The 20,000-nt window shown below is 36.1% G+C and overlaps 2 protein-coding genes across 3 annotated transcripts in view; one reads left to right on the top strand and one right to left on the bottom strand.

Moving 5' to 3' along the window:
- LOC119595758 overlaps nt 1–9,704 on the top strand; it is a 17,887-nt gene extending 8,183 nt beyond the window's left edge. Inside the window, exons 8-23 of one of the 2 annotated variants that reach the window (XM_037944893.1) lie at nt 31–145; nt 354–485; nt 631–753; nt 1,144–1,274; nt 1,741–1,831; nt 2,041–2,160; nt 2,309–2,399; nt 2,766–2,899; nt 5,281–5,376; nt 7,256–7,386; nt 7,502–7,629; nt 7,845–7,947; nt 8,059–8,211; nt 8,399–8,581; nt 8,752–8,909; nt 9,058–9,704. In XM_037944893.1, coding sequence (XP_037800821.1) covers nt 31–145; nt 354–485; nt 631–753; nt 1,144–1,274; nt 1,741–1,831; nt 2,041–2,160; nt 2,309–2,399; nt 2,766–2,899; nt 5,281–5,376; nt 7,256–7,386; nt 7,502–7,629; nt 7,845–7,947; nt 8,059–8,211; nt 8,399–8,581; nt 8,752–8,909; nt 9,058–9,167 — 1,999 coding nt within the window. In that variant the 3' untranslated portion in view covers nt 9,168–9,704. The remainder of the gene's footprint in view (nt 1–30; nt 146–353; nt 486–630; nt 754–1,143; nt 1,275–1,740; nt 1,832–2,040; nt 2,161–2,308; nt 2,400–2,765; nt 2,900–5,280; nt 5,377–7,255; nt 7,387–7,501; nt 7,630–7,844; nt 7,948–8,058; nt 8,212–8,398; nt 8,582–8,751; nt 8,910–9,057) is intronic. The other variant, XM_037944894.1, reaches the window with a different exon arrangement.
- A 4,064-nt stretch (nt 9,705–13,768) lies between these two features.
- LOC119595757 overlaps nt 13,769–20,000 on the bottom strand; it is an 8,238-nt gene continuing 2,006 nt past the window's right edge. Inside the window, exons 2-5 of the mRNA XM_037944892.1 lie at nt 16,721–16,766; nt 16,408–16,458; nt 15,969–16,055; nt 13,769–15,212 (exon numbers count right to left, since the gene is read on the bottom strand). Of these exons, the coding sequence (XP_037800820.1) occupies nt 15,061–15,212; nt 15,969–16,055; nt 16,408–16,458; nt 16,721–16,766 (336 nt within the window). The 3' untranslated portion in view covers nt 13,769–15,060. The remainder of the gene's footprint in view (nt 15,213–15,968; nt 16,056–16,407; nt 16,459–16,720; nt 16,767–20,000) is intronic.

Here is a 20,000-nt window from a genome sequence, read left to right as displayed (position 1 = left end):
TCATAGTTAATGACTGCTGTATCATTCCAGGTCCTCAGTAAATGCCCATAAGTATTGGAGGATATTAGTGAACAATCTGAAAGAAAGTAAGAACATTGATATAACCTCTGTGGAATCGATTCTGATAATCATAACTGGCTTCCAGGTAAAGTTTTCGTAATCAAAATATGTGGATCTAAAGCTAAGTAATATGAAATATAAATATGCATAAAGGCATTCATGTACCTTAAAGATTAGGGGAGTGTTTTTTTGTAGCTTTCTTTGATACACAAATGCAGTGCCACTTCGTCCACTTAACAACGTTTGGGGAATATCATTTCTTATCTACAAATATATATTTTTTCACATTGCAGCTAACTCCCATTGTATCTCTATATCGAGCGTCCCTGGGTCCTATATTTACTGCATGTCCAGAAAAGGAGAAGATCATTGCTAAATGGAATGAAGAGCTACATAGTAGAATAAATATAAAAGAAGAAAACAAGGTAGTACACCGGAAGAGCTTTCTTTATGAATGTTCATGAAGTAGAAAAAAATTGGGGGAAGTGTTATTGAGGAGAGAGAAAAAAAATCTGAATACAATAAAAGAGACAGAAAAAAAAAAAAAATTGAACATGTAACATATTTCAGAATGAAACGGCGAAACTAGAAAAGGAAATCCGAAAGATTCTGGAGAAAGATCCCGTAGAAGCTCTGAGGTTGACTGTGCTGTGCATTTCCTCCATCATCAGTGCTGCTGATCACCTTCACCTGGTAGGTCTTTTTTGTCTGCTTCTCTCTGTGTTTTGTCTTTGTTTATCTCCATTTGTCTACCTATTTGTCACTCCTTCTCAGTTTGTTTCAACTTGTCTGTCTCCATCTGTGTCTGTGTCTCTGCCTGTCTTGTCTTGTCCTGCCCTTCTTTGTATGTCTTTGCCTCTCACACTGTCTTTGTCGGTCCATCTTGGTCTGCCTCTGCTGTCAAATTATCTCTGCCTGTCTTTCTATCTGTACCTGTCTATTTGTCTCAGTCTGTCTGTTTCTGTCTCTCTGTCTTTGTGTCTGTCTTTCTCTGAATATTCAAGATGAAATTAATATGTTCTGTACTATCAAAACAAATAAATTTACATGAAAATAAGATTATCTTCTCTTTGCTTCCAACAGACAACCGCAGTGACTGTATTCCAAGGGCTATCTTTTATATTAATCTCTCACAACTATGCTACCTCTCCAATGTCCCAGCATGATGGACTTCAGAGGGCTGTCATCGATGGTCTTAGAATACTAGTGGAAAAGTACAGTGGAATCTTTAACAATTTTTTGCATGCTCTGTTGATGTTTGTTTGTTTCCAATGACAAGACGATTGGGAATGGAACCTTAGTGTAGAGGAAGGGATGAAAAGGTGTAAGAGAGAGAGAGAGAGAGAATGAGAGAGAATGACAGCATAACAGATAATTGAATAGTTTTAGTAAATGATATTCGGAAGTAAAGTAATATTTAGGAATATAAAAGTTGGATATCTAAAGATGAGAAAAAAAAAAACCTGGAGGAAAGACTAGAAGAGAAAGAAGAGTGCGAACTAGGAGAGAGTGAGCAAGCAACTAGGGAGTGGAAGAGCGGAAAGACAAAGAGAACGAGGCTTGTCACCAGTGAACTGTTATTTAATTTTATTGATGAACAGCTGGAAAGAGAATTTTTGTGATCTAAAACCAATGCATATATTACTGAACTAGTCATTTACATTTATTCCTGCATTACAGATATAACATTGATTGGAGAAAGTCTTATGTGTCGGTTTGTCTTATGGGTCAACTCTGTGAGCTTGTGAAGATGCCTGGTATCTCTACTCAGGTACTGATATATCACTCTTTTGATTTTGATGACAGTGTTTTATCATTAATTTTAGTTGTTTGTTAATGATATAATAATCTCCAGGCTTTTAAGAAATTTTATACCCAACCACTAACTGTCTATGTGTGTTAAAAGAATTTTTGATATTTTTTGGTTATATATTTTGTGTGTTAATGGTGCATATCCTAAAATATGAAATAAAATTACAGGTTAAAGTGGCAATCCTGAAAGCCATGAATTCATGCATAAATGGATTCATACCTCCTGTTATGTCCATGTTAGTTAACAGTGAGAGGATGGAAGAGAATAGTGTTGAATTGATGGGCAAGGTTAGTATTACAGTATTGTGTTGCCTTATTTGTCTCTTTGATGTAATTTCCGTTTTTGAAAAGTAATGGTCATCCTTTCATTACTTTTTTGTATATTTATTTACTTAAGTTTAAGGACTCTCAATACTTTCTGTTTGCTGGATTTCAGATTTTAACTATTTATCTGGGTGACACGGAGTGGGAAGTTCGGGATTCTGCCTTGGAGTTGCTCCTCACCTGTATGAAGTTAGCAAAAGAGAGTAAGTCAGTCTCTCTCTCTCTTTCTCTCTCCTCCCTCCCTCCCTCCCCTCCCTCCCTCTCTCTCTCTCTCTCTCTCTCTCTCTCTCTCTCTCTCTCTCTCTCTCTCTCTCTCTCCTCCCTCCTCCCTCCTCCCTCCTCCCTCCTCCCTCCTCCCTCCTCCCTCCTCCCTCCTCCCTCCTCCCTCCTCCCTCTCCCTCTCCTTCTCCCTCTCCCATGGTTGATTCTAATATTTTTTTTTTTCATAATAGATGGCCATAGATGATAGGGTGGTACAAATTACAGTCCAATAATAAAACTATTTTGAATCATACTTGTGTCAGATAACAATGATGTTATTATTCAATAATGCTAATTTGTATTTTCAGAATACCCATATTTTGTGGAGTGGCTGTTAAGATATAGATTAAATGATGCTCTGCTGACTGCCCTTGGAGATGTTGAGGGATATGTTAGAGCCAGTGCATTAAATGTCTTGGCTAACATCATTGAGATTGATAAGGTAATGAAGATATATTGATAATTTTCTTGTTACCACCAAAAGCATGTGTGATTATTGCTCTTTTGGATTGCCTGTTTTGAAACCAGTAGCAAAAGGTTCAGTTTTTAACTATTGGATCCGGGTGATGTGACCTTCATGTTGTGAATAATTGGCTGAGGGCCATGTTAATTTGGGAAAGGGCTGGGGTGACAGAATTTGTCGTCATGAAGAAACTTTCTGAGGGTCAGGTACTCATTGTGAGAGCTCAAAGGTCCTGGAGGAAAATTAGACTCATTGGTAATTTTTAAGGGGCTCTTGCATTATTTCCACTCATAAACAAGGGTGGAACGTAACATTTATGAGCTGTGGCTGGAAGAGCCCTGGATCTAGGTAGGACACCATGTCCATGCTCAAGATCCTATTCCTGCCCACAGTGACCAATGGATGTGTTACAGGAAATTGAGTAATACCAAAATAAAAGAATGAGAAAAATAACATTATGTTTCTTATTGTTACTGTTATTACACAGAGTTGTAGACTACCTAGAGAGATAATATGGAGTCTACTCAATGAAAACAGTCTATTACCATCTTGATATAGTATGACAAATAATGAGTATAAACCTGGGAAAATACCCCCAAAAATTTTTTCTTCATGCTTATGCAGAAAGAGAGATAATAACACTATAAAGGAGTGGCAAGGAATCTTGCTGGGCCTACATGCCACAGATTTTAGTCTAGATGTGGGACATGAAGCACCCGGATCCAATGGGATAAGAATACCCCAATGTGATGTTCAATAGCTTCGTCACTGAAATGTATGGTCCTGGACTATCCTCTGGTCTTCCCTATAGTATAGCAGAATTTCCAGGTCCTTCAACTGAGAAATGATTTTTGATGGCAAAAATGCTATGATAAGCAAAAGCTGGAGAGCTTACAATCACAGTGACTAGCCTAAGCTACGCATATATGAGATACAGTGGAATACTGGGATTTATATTAACAGTTTTGGAAGTACATCCATAAATTGATTGTTTTTTGTTAATCAAAAGATCATGTATTTTCTTATTTTTGGAATATAACATACAGATGCTGTAGTTGTAGCTAATCTCAGATAATGGGGTCATTTGAAGGAGTATATTTCCAACTTAGTAATAAAACATAGCTCCAGGGGCAGTATTCACAAAAGATAATAGACTGGGATTTGCCTGTGACAGTGAAATATCTTTGACTCTGCATTTTATCTGACTTTTCACAAAAAGGTCTTTAACACCCAATTTATAAAAAAAAAAAATTTAAGACAGGGCTGGAGGTGTCTCACACTCATCTTTAAATTGGCTTTATGAGATGTGAGTAGCAATATTGCAATTTTACTTTTGTTAAAGATAAATTTGTATCAGTAATACTTGCCTCTTTTTTATATACTGTCAAATGTTAAATGCCATGTTTACTGCAGTTTTCTTCATAAATATAAACGGTCCCACCCATCTTCACAGCTGATGCAGTGACAACAAAAGTAGAGAGTGCTATGTGTACATATAAAAGATTTTAAATGTGTAAAATTATAGGCCTTATATGGTGAAGATTCATTGCAGTAGCCATTCTTTTTCATTATCAGAGTGGATTATCATCATATGGTCTCTTAAAATGTAGATATGAGTTCTAGAGAAGTGTTATCTTTGAAATGAGGCACAATGCAAGTTATAGATGAAATTGCTAATGACAGTCTTTAGATTTAGGCACACACAAACTCTACAACAATCTTGGAGTCAAAAAGGGTTTTTGGTCAGTCCTTAACTTTGTCAAAGAAAACTTTGACTTTTCATGAATATTACAACTTCAGGATATTCAGGAGAGCAAATAAAGTACCAAACAAAATTAGAAGCTGTTTCACCTTTTGGGGTTGAAACCTTTTGTAAATCCTATTAATTCTGTAGTATCTCCATTAAAGGTGTATGCTGTTTGACAGATCGAGTTAAATTATGTGCATATATTCCTTTTAACCCTTCCAAAATAACTTAATTTGATTATGCTTCATATATATTTTTAGCTTATAATTGAATGCTGATCACTTGATATTAATATCAATGGATGATCAAATATATAGCCTGGCATCTATTTTTTTTCACAAATAGCAGTTTCATCTTTGCATATATCTTTATAATTATTTTTGCTTCAGATTTGTATAAAGTTATAGCATTTTGTAGTTTGACTCAGGTTTTTTGCCCATTCATAGCTGAAATGTGAACCTCTCTTTTTATTTTTAAACAAAACCCAGTGTTATAAATAAACTTTTCACACTAACTTTCTGGTCCAGGATAAGCTTTTCTTCACATTCTAGATTTTTTTATACAATTCATTATCGAGTGTTACAATACAACATATCAAAGATGTTCTCAACAGAAATCCACAACATCACAGTGCCACGAACTTGTAACCAAAGAATCTATCACTAGAAAAGGAGGCATTCCATACAAAATATGCCCCTCCAAAGGAACGGTAAGGGAAAAAGCACATAACCATTATGCATCATTAACAAGCTAACAAAGGCATGACTGACCACTTTCCGCTTCATTTCTTTCAAGTCCTCAACACAAAAGCTGAACTAGTGTATTTTGACTTGTGTATTGTTTGTTTGGTGTTGTTTTTCTGATCCTTGCTGGAAAATCTAATACACAGAATAGCTTTGTTGTCATTAAGAAAATCTATAACAGTAGAAGTTATGGAATGAACTCTGTGACCAGTTGTTTTTATAATCCACAGTTGGATTTGATTGTGTGTGCTGGTGTGTGCATGCCTTGCCTCTATTGTGTGCAGAATAGATGAACAGACAGCTGTTAATTTACCAGGTTGACACCATCTTGGAAGGGGTGAAAATGACTCAATCTCTTGTGGTCATTAATTTCATGCATAGAAGAAAAGAAATGTGACAAAATGTCTTATAATCCAACCATGGATTATGAAAAGAACTTCTCATGATTTCATTGCATGTATCAGATTTGCACCCACAATAACATACAAGTTGTTTTCATTCCCTCCAAGGTGGTGTGGGCATTCATAGTGTTTATCTGTTTTGTTTATCTGAGGGGGAGTGTTTATAGATATAATGCATATTGTTGTACTTTATGAGAACAGTAGGAGATATACTTACTTATAATGAAAGGTAGGAAACTATAAGTATTTGTAGATCCAGTCCAGCAAGGGATGGCATGCTTACTGCGACTTTATTAATGGAGTTAGTTTATTAATTGTCTTTATGGATAAATAGCTCTACAGGTATTAAGTCATCAATGAGTCAATCATGAGTACTACATCTCTCACCTGTTTACTCTTTGTCTTGATTTTCGGAATTATTTTTTAGTATCTTATACTGCAGTTATTAATGTCTATGATGATAACCACATTGGTAGCATTAATAATGATAATAAAAAAAGAATATATATATATGATAAATAAATAAATAAATAAATAAATAAAATAAAAATCCAACAAACTCCAGGCAAGGTGAAATCAGGGGAGGTCACAAAGTCTATTAATTGTAGCTAAGAGCTTTTGGAGCAATCTATGTGCAAAGACATTTCACAAAATATAAAATTGAACACTACATTTGCCCTGCAACGGTGGGTAAATTTGTATTTCACTATTCAGTTGAATGTATTGCCTTTTCTAATCTGTTTATAATGTGTTAGTTATTGTTTTGTAATATAACTATTCAAAGGGGAACATATATCCATTAACTCATTAAGAGGATCTAAACTTTGTGCTGCTTAATTTTAACTCTAATATCAGACATGAATATAACAGAATTCTAGGATGTTCTTTTCTTTTCACTCAAAAGGAGAAATCCATTTTATGTGTAACTGGAATGTAATAGAATTTTTTTTGCTCTCTCTCTCTCTCTCTTCTCCTCCTCCTCCTCCTCCTCCTCCTCCTCCTCCTCCTCCTCCTCCTCCTCCTCCTCCTCCTCCTCCTCCTCCTCCTCCTCCTCCTCCTCCTCCTCCTCCTCCTCCTTCTCTCTCTCTCTCTCTCTCCTCTCTCTCTCTCCTCTCTCTCTCTCCTCTCCTTCTCCCTCCCTCCCTCCTCCCTCCCTCCCTCTCCCCCTTCCTTCCTCCTTCCCTCCCACCCTTCTTCCCTCATTTCCTCTCCCCCTTTCTCCCTCCTTCTCTCTCCCCCTCTCATCTCTTGCTTGCCCTCTCTCTTCTCTCTTTCCCCCTCTCTCTCCTTTCTCTTTCTCCTTTCTCTCCTCTCTCTCTCCTCTCTTTTTCCCCTCTCTCTCCTCTCTCTTTCTCTCTTCTCTTCTCTCTCTCCCTCATCCTTCCTTCCTCCATCCCTTCCTTACTCTCCAGAACTGGTCCTGATTTAATCTTTATTTTCAAAGGTTTGGCATGAACTAGAGCTTGAGAACCTCCCTGTCAGATCACTGGCGGCTGTCCTCACAGAAGGGGAGGCATCTGTCAGACGGTCTGCCATTAACCTGATTCAAGCTCTCTTCATAGCGGGAAAATATGAGTAGGTTATTGTGCACTGTATAATGTTTAAATTTGAAAAAAGGGTATCTTTGTCCACTCGTAATGGAGATTGTTAGTCTTTTGTGAGCAGAAGGTACAAAATTTTTACTTCACAGGGATATGATGATGAATACCATGGTTGTCCCAGTAATTCAGCATGCAGCAGAAGATACAGATGATGAAGTACGGGCTGCATCTCTTGAGTTTATCAGAGTCCATATACAGGGCAAGCTGAATAAGTCTGGTAAGAGGCTTTAAAATTTAATGAGAAGAAAAAGGAGATGGGAATCAAATATACCTTACTTATTCTGTCTTTTGATGCTTGTAAAATAACACGCCTTTGTTGCTGTTGTGTTTTGTGGGATTGAGGATTAAGATATGATGTTGGGAATGCTATAAGTAAATATGTAGATAAATATGATAAGTGAATGAAGAAAGTCAATACTTTTCTCGTTTTAGGGATGGTTGATGGGGAATTTCCAATGGTGACCTTCAGTAAAGGTAAAATTACGAGGCTGAACAAGGATGAAGTAAGAAATCGCATTCACAGTCTTGTCACCTGGTAAGTAAACAACTTTTTACCTCAGAAATGTGAGTGAGATGAAGAATTCGGTCTTTGTGTTTTTTTCCTTTTTATGTGTTTATGTGCTAAACTTTCACTCCATTACTTCAGGGTATGTGATTGTGGGTATCTGACTTCACTCCTTACCTGCTTGAAGGACCCAGTGACCAGTGTTGCATCTAAGGCATTGGAAATCATTCAGTTTATTGGAAATCTTATAACAAAGTATGAGATAAGAATAGAGAAGAGCAAGCCCAAATCCAGGTCAGTAGTGCTATTGTTATTTTTCTCATTATTATGTTAAATCTTTTCCTTTTTGGGAGATGATTAATTATATTCATATGTTTATATATTTATTCATTTATATACTGGATAACTAAATACATATATAGATATATTTGAAAAATTCTGCTTTGTATGTTTCCTACTTGCTGATTTTGCTTTATTTCAGTGATGTTTCTTACACTGTGAGTTTAAGCCCAACGAAGGAGAACATAAAGGAGGAGATGCCAAGTACAAAAGTGATGGTAGCAGGGATAGAGGTCACTCTACCTGAAGATGCTAGTGCCTTAGACAAGATAGATCAAACCATTAATGACATACTTAGCTCTTCTGCCTTGTCAGCTGTGTCATTGTAAGTCTGTTGTTCCTTATTTATTTAACTTTTCCTCTGCTCGATTTGCCATTAATAATGTCTTTAATATTTTGCTATACATATTATTTTGAAAATTAACCTGTTGGTAATCTAGCCTTGACTGAAAATATTTTCCGAATCTTCCCATTGAAAACCTTTAAATGTTCAAGGATCAAGAGGCCAGTGGGTGAATACAGTAGCAGTCCCAGCCTTGATAATAGAGATCTGAAGCTGAGTAGTGATGACATCCCACCTGCAAATCCTGCCATTCCAGTGTCATCTTTGTTACAGTGCATTGATGACTTGTCCCACACCAACGTCAAGCAAGGTACGGTGAATCTTCTGAGGAAGAGGATAGAAGATATAATCAGATTACTTGAGTGCAAAATTGCATGTCTGCTGTAGAGTCATCTGAGTGGATTAAGCTGCTCCCACTCTTCCATTTCAAGGATCTAATATTATTTGTTATATTTCAGATGATAGCCTTGACATGAGCAACTTCATCTCCTTGCTGGATGACATTCTCCTTGATGGAGGACAGAAGCCATTGTTGTCTGATGACCAAAGATTGCGAGACTGCTATTAAGCTTGGAAGTGTGTTCATTTGATTCATTTGTACATTATTTCATCCAGTGTGCATTTGTTGATTAAGAAAGAATCATTTTAATAATCATTAGAGTGTGTCTTTTGTGTGAAAGTAGCACTAGTTTATGCACATGCACAGAAGCAAGCATTTTGCTGACAATGACAGGCACACTGTATATAAAAGAAAAATAGGTGCACAGTTAGATTGATAAATCTTTGCTTCACCTGTTTTCAACTTGTGCCTTATTATGCCTTATGCCCCAAATCTGCTTGTACTCATGCATAGTGTGAGCCTTAAAATGAACCTGAATCTAAATGTACTTCATTTAGTGCTTGTTTGGTACCTTTATATAAACTGATTAGTATAAATATACATTTTATGAGCTCATAAGGTGGTCAGCTATTCTTGTGTATACTGCATTTAGTAGTATTTTTCAGACTGACTTTGATAGTAAGATTCTTTTTTTGTTGTTGTTGTTATTGTTGTTGTTGCTGAAAGGCTTGTGATGTTGTAGTACCAGAAAACTGACTGATTTTCTAGAAAAAAAAAAAAAAAAAATGGTATGCACTGCCTCGCAGATGTTCAATTTCATGAATATTAAAGATTTGAATTTGAAATGATCTTTAAAAATGTCAGTTTTAGGCAGTAATGTATGTAAAATGTGTATGTGGGTGTGGGTGAGGGTGAGGGTGAGGGTGAGGGTGAGGGTGAGGGTGAGGGTGTGGGAGTGGGAGTGGGAGTGGGAGTGGGTGTAGGTGGGTGTGGGTGTGTGTATGGGTGTGTGCGCATGCACGTTTTATACTAATATATATATATTATAGGTATTATTATATATATTATATATATTGTATATATTATATATATTATATATATTATATATGTTATATATTATATATATTTAAATTTAATATATAATATTATATATATTATATATATATATTATATATTATTTATTTATATATATATATATATATATATATATATATATATATGCAATAATATATCTATATTATATATATATATATATATATATATATATATAATATTATGCATATATATATATATAATTATATTATATATATATATCATTATATATATTGCATTATATATATATATGCATATATATATATATATATGCATATGCATATAATATATATATATGTATATGCATATATATATATATGTTATATGTATATGTATATATATATATAGTATGTATATATATATATGTATATGTATTTATATATATTATGTATATGTTATATTATGTATGTATTATATGTATGTATATGTATTATATGTATGTTTATGTATATATATATATTATATTATAAAATATATATGTATATATATATGTATATATATTAATATATATATATTAATAATATATATGTATATATATATTATAATTATATTATATAATTATATATTATATTTATATATATATATATATAATATAATATTCATATATAATATATAATTAATATTATCTATATATATATACATATAATTAATATACAATATATTACATATATATATACATATATATATACATATATATATATATATACATATATATATATACATAAAATATATAATATATATATATATATATATATATATATATATATATATATATATATATATATATATACACCATGCATAAACTGTTCTCTGACATTTTCTATTTCCTTAATCCATAAATGCTTAAATTGTAGATATCTGGGTCTTTGTGTGTAGCTCATCATGTAGTAGATTAAAGTTCAAAGTTCAATTATTTATATGGTCCTTTCGATGCAGGATTTTCGTTCATTAGTCGAATATTTTTGAGGGGCATTACAAATGTTTGAAGTTAGTATAATCAGTTGTAACATTAAATTAAAGTTGCCTTAGGAAATATCAATGGTGCAAGTGAGTGTGTGTGAGTATGTTCGTGTGTGCGTTTCCGTGTGTGTGTGTGTGTATGTGTGTGCATTTGTGTGCGCATGTGTGCTTGTGCTTGGTGCCTGCATGTATGTGTGAATGGATATGGGTAGGTTTATGTATTATATAAATTCTAGTTTTCTTTCTGCTAGTCTGGTATCTTTGTGTCTTGGAATGAGCAGTATTAGTGAAACTGAAGAATCAGAGAATTCCCTTAAGCTATAGTTGACCATTTCTTCATAGTACTGAAACATATAAATCAGTACAAGTTGGATGATAAAGGACCAGAAACATTGAATGAAAAATCAAGTGATATTTTAATAAAGTAACTGTATGAGATGTCACATAGCTATTAGCATAGTGTTCATCTGTTTGCACAATACTTCATTTAATGTTTGGCACAATTACTGTAACTTTTTTTTTTTATAGTTGTAATAACTATTGAAGATTCTATATGTAAGGTTTATGGTATGGACTTTCCAAAAATCTTTTAAGCAAATATTTGACATATTTTAAACACATATCAAAACTTGTAGGTGATGTAATGAAGCAACACAGAATGATTGCAGTAAGGGATTTATCAATTTGCATTGAAGCAAAACAGCAAAATAGACATGTATTATCTATCCATAACTTGATAAAGTAATGAAATTTTCATTACAACTAGCATTGTAAATATTATTATTGCAATGTGTGGTCAGTTCAGCTAATGGGATCCAGGTGAAGTAGGCTAACTTGAGTGGTAATTCCCCTGGGTATGTGGTTTGTAGGCACGGCCCGCATGGACACATTTGCAAAGTCAAGACACCTTACCTCTCCATTGCAGTGTTATTTCTTTTTCTGCTTAAACATATTATTCATGATAGCATGGTCACATCACCTGGATCCAAGGGGTTAGGTACCAGTAATTATGAATATGAATGGGAACTGTATGTGCAATATTGGAAAAGTTCTTATTCTATGTGAAGTTCATATTCCATGTAAAGTTCAAATCATATGTGATGAAAACTAGGCTTAGGTGTTTTATATTTCCTATTTCTTTTCTATTTAGAGTAACTGACTTGATTTCAGGTAATGTACAAGAATGAAGCAGTTACACTGCACTTTTGGTTCTGCATTCAGGCAGAGTTAATTGGAAGCATATATGGGGCCTGAAATACAAAAAAAAAAAAAAAAAAAAAAAAATGTTGGGTTAGCATCTTTCATGTCAAATGTATTGGAAAAAAGAGCATATTCCATTTGTCAGATGCCTTGGTTTATATGTACATATGGACATGTACACATACACCCAAATGTACTCGCACACCCACTGAGAAACCTAATGCTAACACATGCATGACAAACACATGTGCACATACTCACTCACTAACTCACTCACTCACTCACTCACTCACTCACTCACTCACTCACTCACTCACTCACTCACCTACTCTCACTCACTCACTCACCTACTCTCACTCACTCACTCACCTACTCTCACTTTCTCTCTCACCTACTCTCTCTTTCTCTCTCCCTTTCTCCCTCTCTCTCTCTCCCTTTCTCCCCCCCCTCTCTCTCTCTCTCTCTCTCTCTCTCTCTCTCTCTCTCTCTCTCTCTCTCTCTCTCTCTCTCTCTCTCTCTCTCTCTCTTTCTCTCTCACTCATTAATTGTTGCCAGTCACCTCAAGGCTCTTCAACAAAAGAAGGAAGTGTATTTAGTGATATGTACTTATAATGAAATTTAATATTGCATTTTTGTTTTGTAAATGAAGTATCATGAATAAATAGAGCATTATACTTGATATAATGTTAGAACAGGTATAAGGAATAATAAGAAGGACAGAAGCAGCAAGAAAATGTAATAAGTTGATGAATGTATTCATTCTTCAAGAAAGAGTTTTACTGTATAACTGTTTTATGAGGATGTATACTATTTACTACCAAATATTTTCTTTTATTATTTGAGATATGTTGCCATGTTATGTTTTTATGCTTAGAGGCATGCTCAGTTTATCTTTTTGAAAGATTTTTTTTTTGTATTTTTATATCATTTGGATATTTTTGTTATGTATTGTAGGTTGCAATATATTCTCGTCTGTTGTAATGGTTAAATGATACACATTAAAAATGATAAATAGAGAAGCAATCAGAGCTAATTATTTTATTTATGACAACCTCAGTGTATGTTTCTGATGATAATGGATTATGTAATGTACAATTTTGTATTAAGGTTAGCAGTTAATAAATAAATATAGTGCTTGGTTATTCTGTATCATATACTTAAAGTAAATGTTTTCCTGTGCAAAGGACACTAGAGACATTTTTAGAATTAATATTTGTTTTATCAGATGGCCAAAATTAATCAACGTCAGGTTTTACGTTTTTCGTATTTTTATGTTCAAAAAATGGTACTTATTTCCCCTATAGGATGAAAGCATAGCAGTATTTTTTTCAACTAAAGTGCTATCACCTGAATAATTTTAAAAATTTGACTATTCATAAGACATGATGTTTTTATAAGTAATGTTATTTTGATGATAAAGCTGAGTGTCTAAGAATTGTTGGTACAATAAGTGTTGAATAAGACCTGTCAAGTAGTAAGAACTAATGCAAAGTACAATGATATGCAACAATTTGGTTTCAGTGTGTTCTTATTGGCACTTATGCAATTTCTATGGACAGCGAAGAGAAATCAACATATAGATGACAGCAGTTTCTTTATTGTCTGGTGACATTTTTATATAATTTGGCTCCATCAAAGTAGATGTAAAGCATCAGCTGTGGTTTCTACAGGAGGATTTACATCATCCATACACATGAGAGCTACAGCGGCCCTTGATATGTTGGCACATTCTGACATAAGCTGGAAACAGCATTTTGACACACTCTGAAAACAGCATTTTGAAACATTGACACATGTTGAAAACCGCTTCTACCAAATGCTTAATTGCATCTATTTTGACACAAATATCATCACCCCACAAACTACAATTTCATCATCCACCTCGTACAACTATTCCATTCCCTTTGAAAATCATTTCACTATACTTCGTATGCCTATCATAATATATAGCTTTTCACAAGTTTCTATATAGCATTACTGCACATTTGTTCTTTGGCTATCTACATAAACTCCAAGGCATTCTTTTCCTGAAAATGGCCCCGGAGTGCGAATATCGAAGTGTCTGTGGCAATTGGGCCCCATCCGGATGAACGGACAGGCCGACGGGTTAAGGGCACACACCAGACCGAGCTGTGGTTAGGTAGTGACCGTGGAGGTTGTCCAGTAAACGTTGGGCTACGGCCTACACTCGTGCTCGCCAACCACCCTCTAAACGTTGGTTTTGGAACACTATTTGGTCACTGTTTTCCCGACCGGCAATGCCTGCTCGTCTGGATGGGGCCTTTTATTATTACGGTCTGAGTATCCGTAGCGCGGAGGTTTGTTCACAAAGTGGTAAGCTTGAGCATAGCATTGAGCTTTGCGAAGTTCTGGCTTCACCTTTCACCTATGGCCAGGCCGGTAAGCTTGAATATATGCCAGTTCTTTAAGTACCAAAGTTACATTAATTGTTGTACTGATCAAATATAAAATAAATTTATGTAGCTATAAAACTGGAGTAATTCAGACATTTAGCTTATATCATATTCTCAGTGTCACAAATGGCTAGTCCATTTTGACGCATGAGACTTTTTTTTTTTTTTTTAGATAAATGCATTTTGACACATTCTGGCTAATTTGCAACATAATCTGTCCTGTCTATATCAGACTTACCTATTTTTATTCTTAATTATAAGATGAGTCAATGGAATATAGTATAGGAAAGAACTGATATATAAAAAATGAACATGAAAACCATTTTTTAAAATTAAATCTTGGATGCTATACAAAAATAATACACGAATGTAAAAACCTTGCCTTTCTATTTTGAAGCTTAAATGCTCAGTGCCTGTAGATAGGCAGGGTGCAAGACTGGGTATAATCGCCTACTTTACAGTGGTAAATGTACTACTGGGAGATCCTGTTTGAAGCAGGTGGACACACAAGAGTGAAAGAGGAAGGAGCAATGGCTGAGGTCTGCAGAATTCCGGGCTGAGTATGAGCAGAGACCATACTGGTCTGAGCACTTTTCTATTGCACACTCTGCTGGAGAAGTTTGGGGTTAGTCAGAGGCTGTGGAGGTATTAAAATCAAACAGATATTCTGAAGTCCACACACACACACACACACACAAAAAAAAAAAAAAAAAAAAATACACACACACACACACACACACACACACACACACACACACACACACACACACACACACACACACACACACACACACACACACACACACACACATATATATATATATAAATGAATTGATCATGCCTAGACGTTTTTTGGTCCAAAATAAGAAATACTCAAATACCAGTGATACTTCTGCTCCAGTTGCCGTTTATATTTTCATGAAACATATAATGTTTAAAAGGTTAATGTTGCAATAAACGTCAAATAAAGAATCTTGCAGAGGCTATTCAAAGAAAGAGCTAGCAACATACGATACACAGACAGATATAATGTATATGTTGAGAGTGAGTGAGTGAGATACATGAATTCAGTATATCATGCTTGTTTTAGATGCCTTGTTTACTCATCACGTCTGCCTTTGTGAAGTTACTCTCTGATGAGCTTTTTGTTTGTCATTTTGGTGTTTCACCCGTATTTATTTAGTTTCGAGCAGCAACAATTCACGCGACGATGAAGATGTTTATTGCAAAGATACTGTTAACAAAAAATAACCTTTAGTTAGGGACAGCAAGTACATTAAAATAATAGGTAGACTATGTTCCTAAGAAATCAAACCAACGCACTCTCACAACGGACGCTTACGAAGAGAGAAAATATACACACCGACTCCCTTTGTTGTAAAGAAGTTGCAGCCTGGACTGGGTTCGTCTGTGGTGTATCTCGTGGCCAAGGATCTTTTCGTCCACCACGCTGAAAATAGTCGAGTCAGAAGCCCTTGTTCGTATCGCCGAAATGAGATCTGACTCTCATTTACATATGCACACATGCACGCACGCACGCACGCACGCACGCACGCACGCACGCACGCACGCACGCACGCACACACACACACACACACACACACACACACACACACACACACACACACACACACACACACACACACACACACACACACACACACACACACACACACACACACTCGTGTGTGTGTGTGTGCCATGCAGGGTGTCTATGTACACTAACAGACAGATACTTTTACATGCATGTGATTTCACATTATTTCAATTCCATTAACTAATCTATTTCCTCTTTTACATACTGCTGCGTTTGGCATAAACATCTCTCTGCAAAGCTGAAGTCCCTTGGAGCGCTGCAGAACCAAGCGAAGGAAAGGAAAATAAAAAATCATAATAAAAATAATTGTCTTTTTCACATTATCATTATTATTTTTTTCAGTAGCTACATATAAATGCTAAAATCACTAACGTGCAACGAAAAAATTAATTCAGTGAGACATACGTTCTAATGCGGCAAATAACTGTTACTTTACATTACAAGTAACGTTTTTTAAAGGAAAAATTGATCCGTTGAGGCAGCTATATATATGTATAACTTCTGCACGAACAACTTACCGAGGAAGAGGAGGATGGCTAGGTGACGGCGTCCAATGGTGCACATCTGGGGTTGCAATCAGAACATGGTTAATTTTTCCGATCTACAACTGCACACATACGTGAACCCCCCCCCCCCCAAACACACACACACATAAACACACACACACACACACACACACACACACACACACACACACACACACACAGACTCACTCACTCACTCACTCACTCACTCACTCACACACACACACCACACACACGGTCAGTCAGTCACTCACTCACTCACACACTGACTGACTGACTGGATCACTTACTCACTCACACACTCACTCATTCACTCACTAACTCACTGTCACACACACACACACACACACACACACACACACACACACACACACACACACACACACACACACACACACACACACACACACACACACACACACACGCACACGCTCAACGTAGTTCTTCTATATTAGTTGATATGAGGCAGTGGTGAGTCCTGTGTTTCTCTTTCAGTTATGAAGTCGTGAGTGCCTATCGATGTAAAGAACTGACAGATGTTTCTAAATTGCATCGGTGTAAAGCTCCCTTTCCTTGTAAGTCTTTTTATTATCCCAAACCTTATATTAATATATCTATGAACATGGGTTCCCAGCCTGGGGGTCAGCGAGTACTTTGGGGAGAGCCATGGAACAATATGAAAATGATGACGTCGAATTAAACTGAGTTTTATCTCCCCTAGAGTACTTTTCACATATCAATAAATTAGAACCTTTCCATAAAGTGCTCTTGTCCTATAGCTATTGGCACTATTACACTATTCATGACTAGTAATTACTGAATCTGAAAAGATGACAGGGGAGGGCATGAATGATACCAGTGAAACTGCTGAAGAAACTATGAGGATTGGTTAATATATAATTAAACGCAGGGGGCTGGGCCCCCTGCACCTCCCACATGGGGGCTGCTGTCCCCCAACCCCCGCCCTGGATAACAAAGAATCCACCACGTACATAGGGCTGTATAGAGCGTAGGACAGACTCAATAACGGCCGCTCCCGCTGGTCGCACACTCTTCCCCGCAATGGAAGATTTTTTATCTTCCATTCCGGGGGTTTGGGGCGGTAACCCCTCAGGAGGGGGTCGCATTAGACAATATATTAACTGATTCTGTGAATATTATTCATATTTTACATCACAATTTCCAAAACACCTTTCATACCCTTCACTGCTATCACAAATGGGGGGGGGGGGGTCCGCAGTATAATATCGATATATTTGGATAGTAGAGAGTGAGAGGAATCCATCGATACCAAATCGACGCGATCGGGTATGCGAAGGTATTCCTTGCAATTACTTTAATTTCTGAGACGGATTTCGGTCGCACACACACACACACACACACACACACACACACACACACACACACACACACACACACACACACACACACACACACACACACACACACACACACACACACACACACACACACAGACTCACTCACTCACTCATTCACTCACTCACACACACACACTCACACACACGGTCAGTCACTCACTCACTGTCATGCATGGTAAGTGGCCCTATAATTTTTCTTTGTTTGTTTTCTGGACTTCATGGTAAACAAGTGCGTTTTCATTCCTCTCTATGAAAATGAAATATCTAAACACGAATAAATGCATACCAACAGTCAATTTTCTCACGCCAGAAAGAGAAATATCTGCACATTTCTTACGGGTCAGTATTTTTTTGTGTTTTTCATTTAATCGGGAACTTTTTTTTTTCTTTTTTTATACTGAATTTTTGAATATAAAAAACACATTGCAATGCCGTATACATATATATATATATATATATATATATATATATATATATATATATATATATATATATATATGTATATGTATATATATATCAACAATGTTATAATGTATTTTGATAGGCCTACAGTTTCTAAACCGGCGGTCCTCTTGGTGCGTGAGAAAGTGCTAGTGGTTCTAGCTTAAGATATATACTGTCCAACGACAAGATCGTTATAGATAACTTGTCATTTTATACCTCCATTAACCATGTAGTACATGACTTTCAAATACCAGATGTACTTGGAAAATTAGATTGTTGTTGGTATAAATAAAGCCGATTTACTGAGTACAATAGACCTTTCAAACACGCGAGTTCCTTGGGAAAATCATAAAAAAAGGGTTCTGGATGGGCAGAAGTTTGAGAACTACTGCCTTAGATTATTCAAATATAAACATTTTTCGTCTCCTTTTCTTGACCCTCTTGCACTGTAGATGAAAAAATCTTCGGCATTTGGGGTCCCATTTTCAAGACCCTTGTAGACTACCATGCACTGCACTTGTTGCAGTGTAAGGAATCAGAAATAGGTAGTTTGGAGGTAGTGCAAAATGAAGCTATGAGGATTATCCTCGGCGCCCCGAGAACAGCAAGGATAGTAAACATGAGATCAGAATTAAACTTACCATCCATTTCTGATAGAATAATATTTATTTCCACCATATTTGGGGTCAAAGCTCTGAGGGAACCCTCGTATCTCTCAGATTTCCAAAAACAACTGCAACATAAAATCACGCAAGTAGACGTGACAAATCACACACACGCGCGCCCTCTGATACTCAAAATCTCCATGAACATTATAAAACTCAATGTTCCAATTAGTAAAATACCAAAAGGTCGCTCCATTCCACCATGGAAAAATTCAACATTGATCGTGCACCTTACATGTCTACCACAAAAAACAGGGTGCATAACTGTGTGTTGAAACAAATTGCGCTAGCAACGGTAACGGAACACACAGAATCTATGGGTGATGATGCATATGAGTGTTACGCCGACGGATCCGTACAGTCTGGATACAAAGCTGGTTGTGCTTGCGCTGTATACAAAAATGACTTACTACAACATCAAGTTAATATGAGAATACAAAACTGGGCCAGCACTACACAAACGGAGCTGGCAGGTATACTCCTCGCAACGGAATTCTTAATGTCTAGGGGCTCTGGAGTAGTTTTCTGTGACTCTCAAAGTGCTCTTCGGACGCTAAATTCTTTCAAAGCAGGTGGCGATGAAGAAATTGTGAGTTGCATTAAGCGTAACGTAACCTATGCAACAGAGCGTAATTTCAACATTCAGTTTGTATGGATACCATCTCATGTTGGCATACGCAAGCACGACCACGTAGACAAATTGGCGAAAGAAGCCTGCAGCAAGGATATTGTGAACATAGATCTTGGGATGCCTCTTGCTAGGGTTGCACATATATTGAAAAGTTC

Source organism: Penaeus monodon, chromosome 36 (assembly GCF_015228065.2).
Source record: "Penaeus monodon isolate SGIC_2016 chromosome 36, NSTDA_Pmon_1, whole genome shotgun sequence".
NCBI lineage: Eukaryota > Metazoa > Arthropoda > Malacostraca > Decapoda > Penaeidae > Penaeus > Penaeus monodon.
The sequence above is the reverse complement of the archived record's forward strand: the minus strand, read 5'-3'. Positions and strand labels throughout refer to the sequence as shown.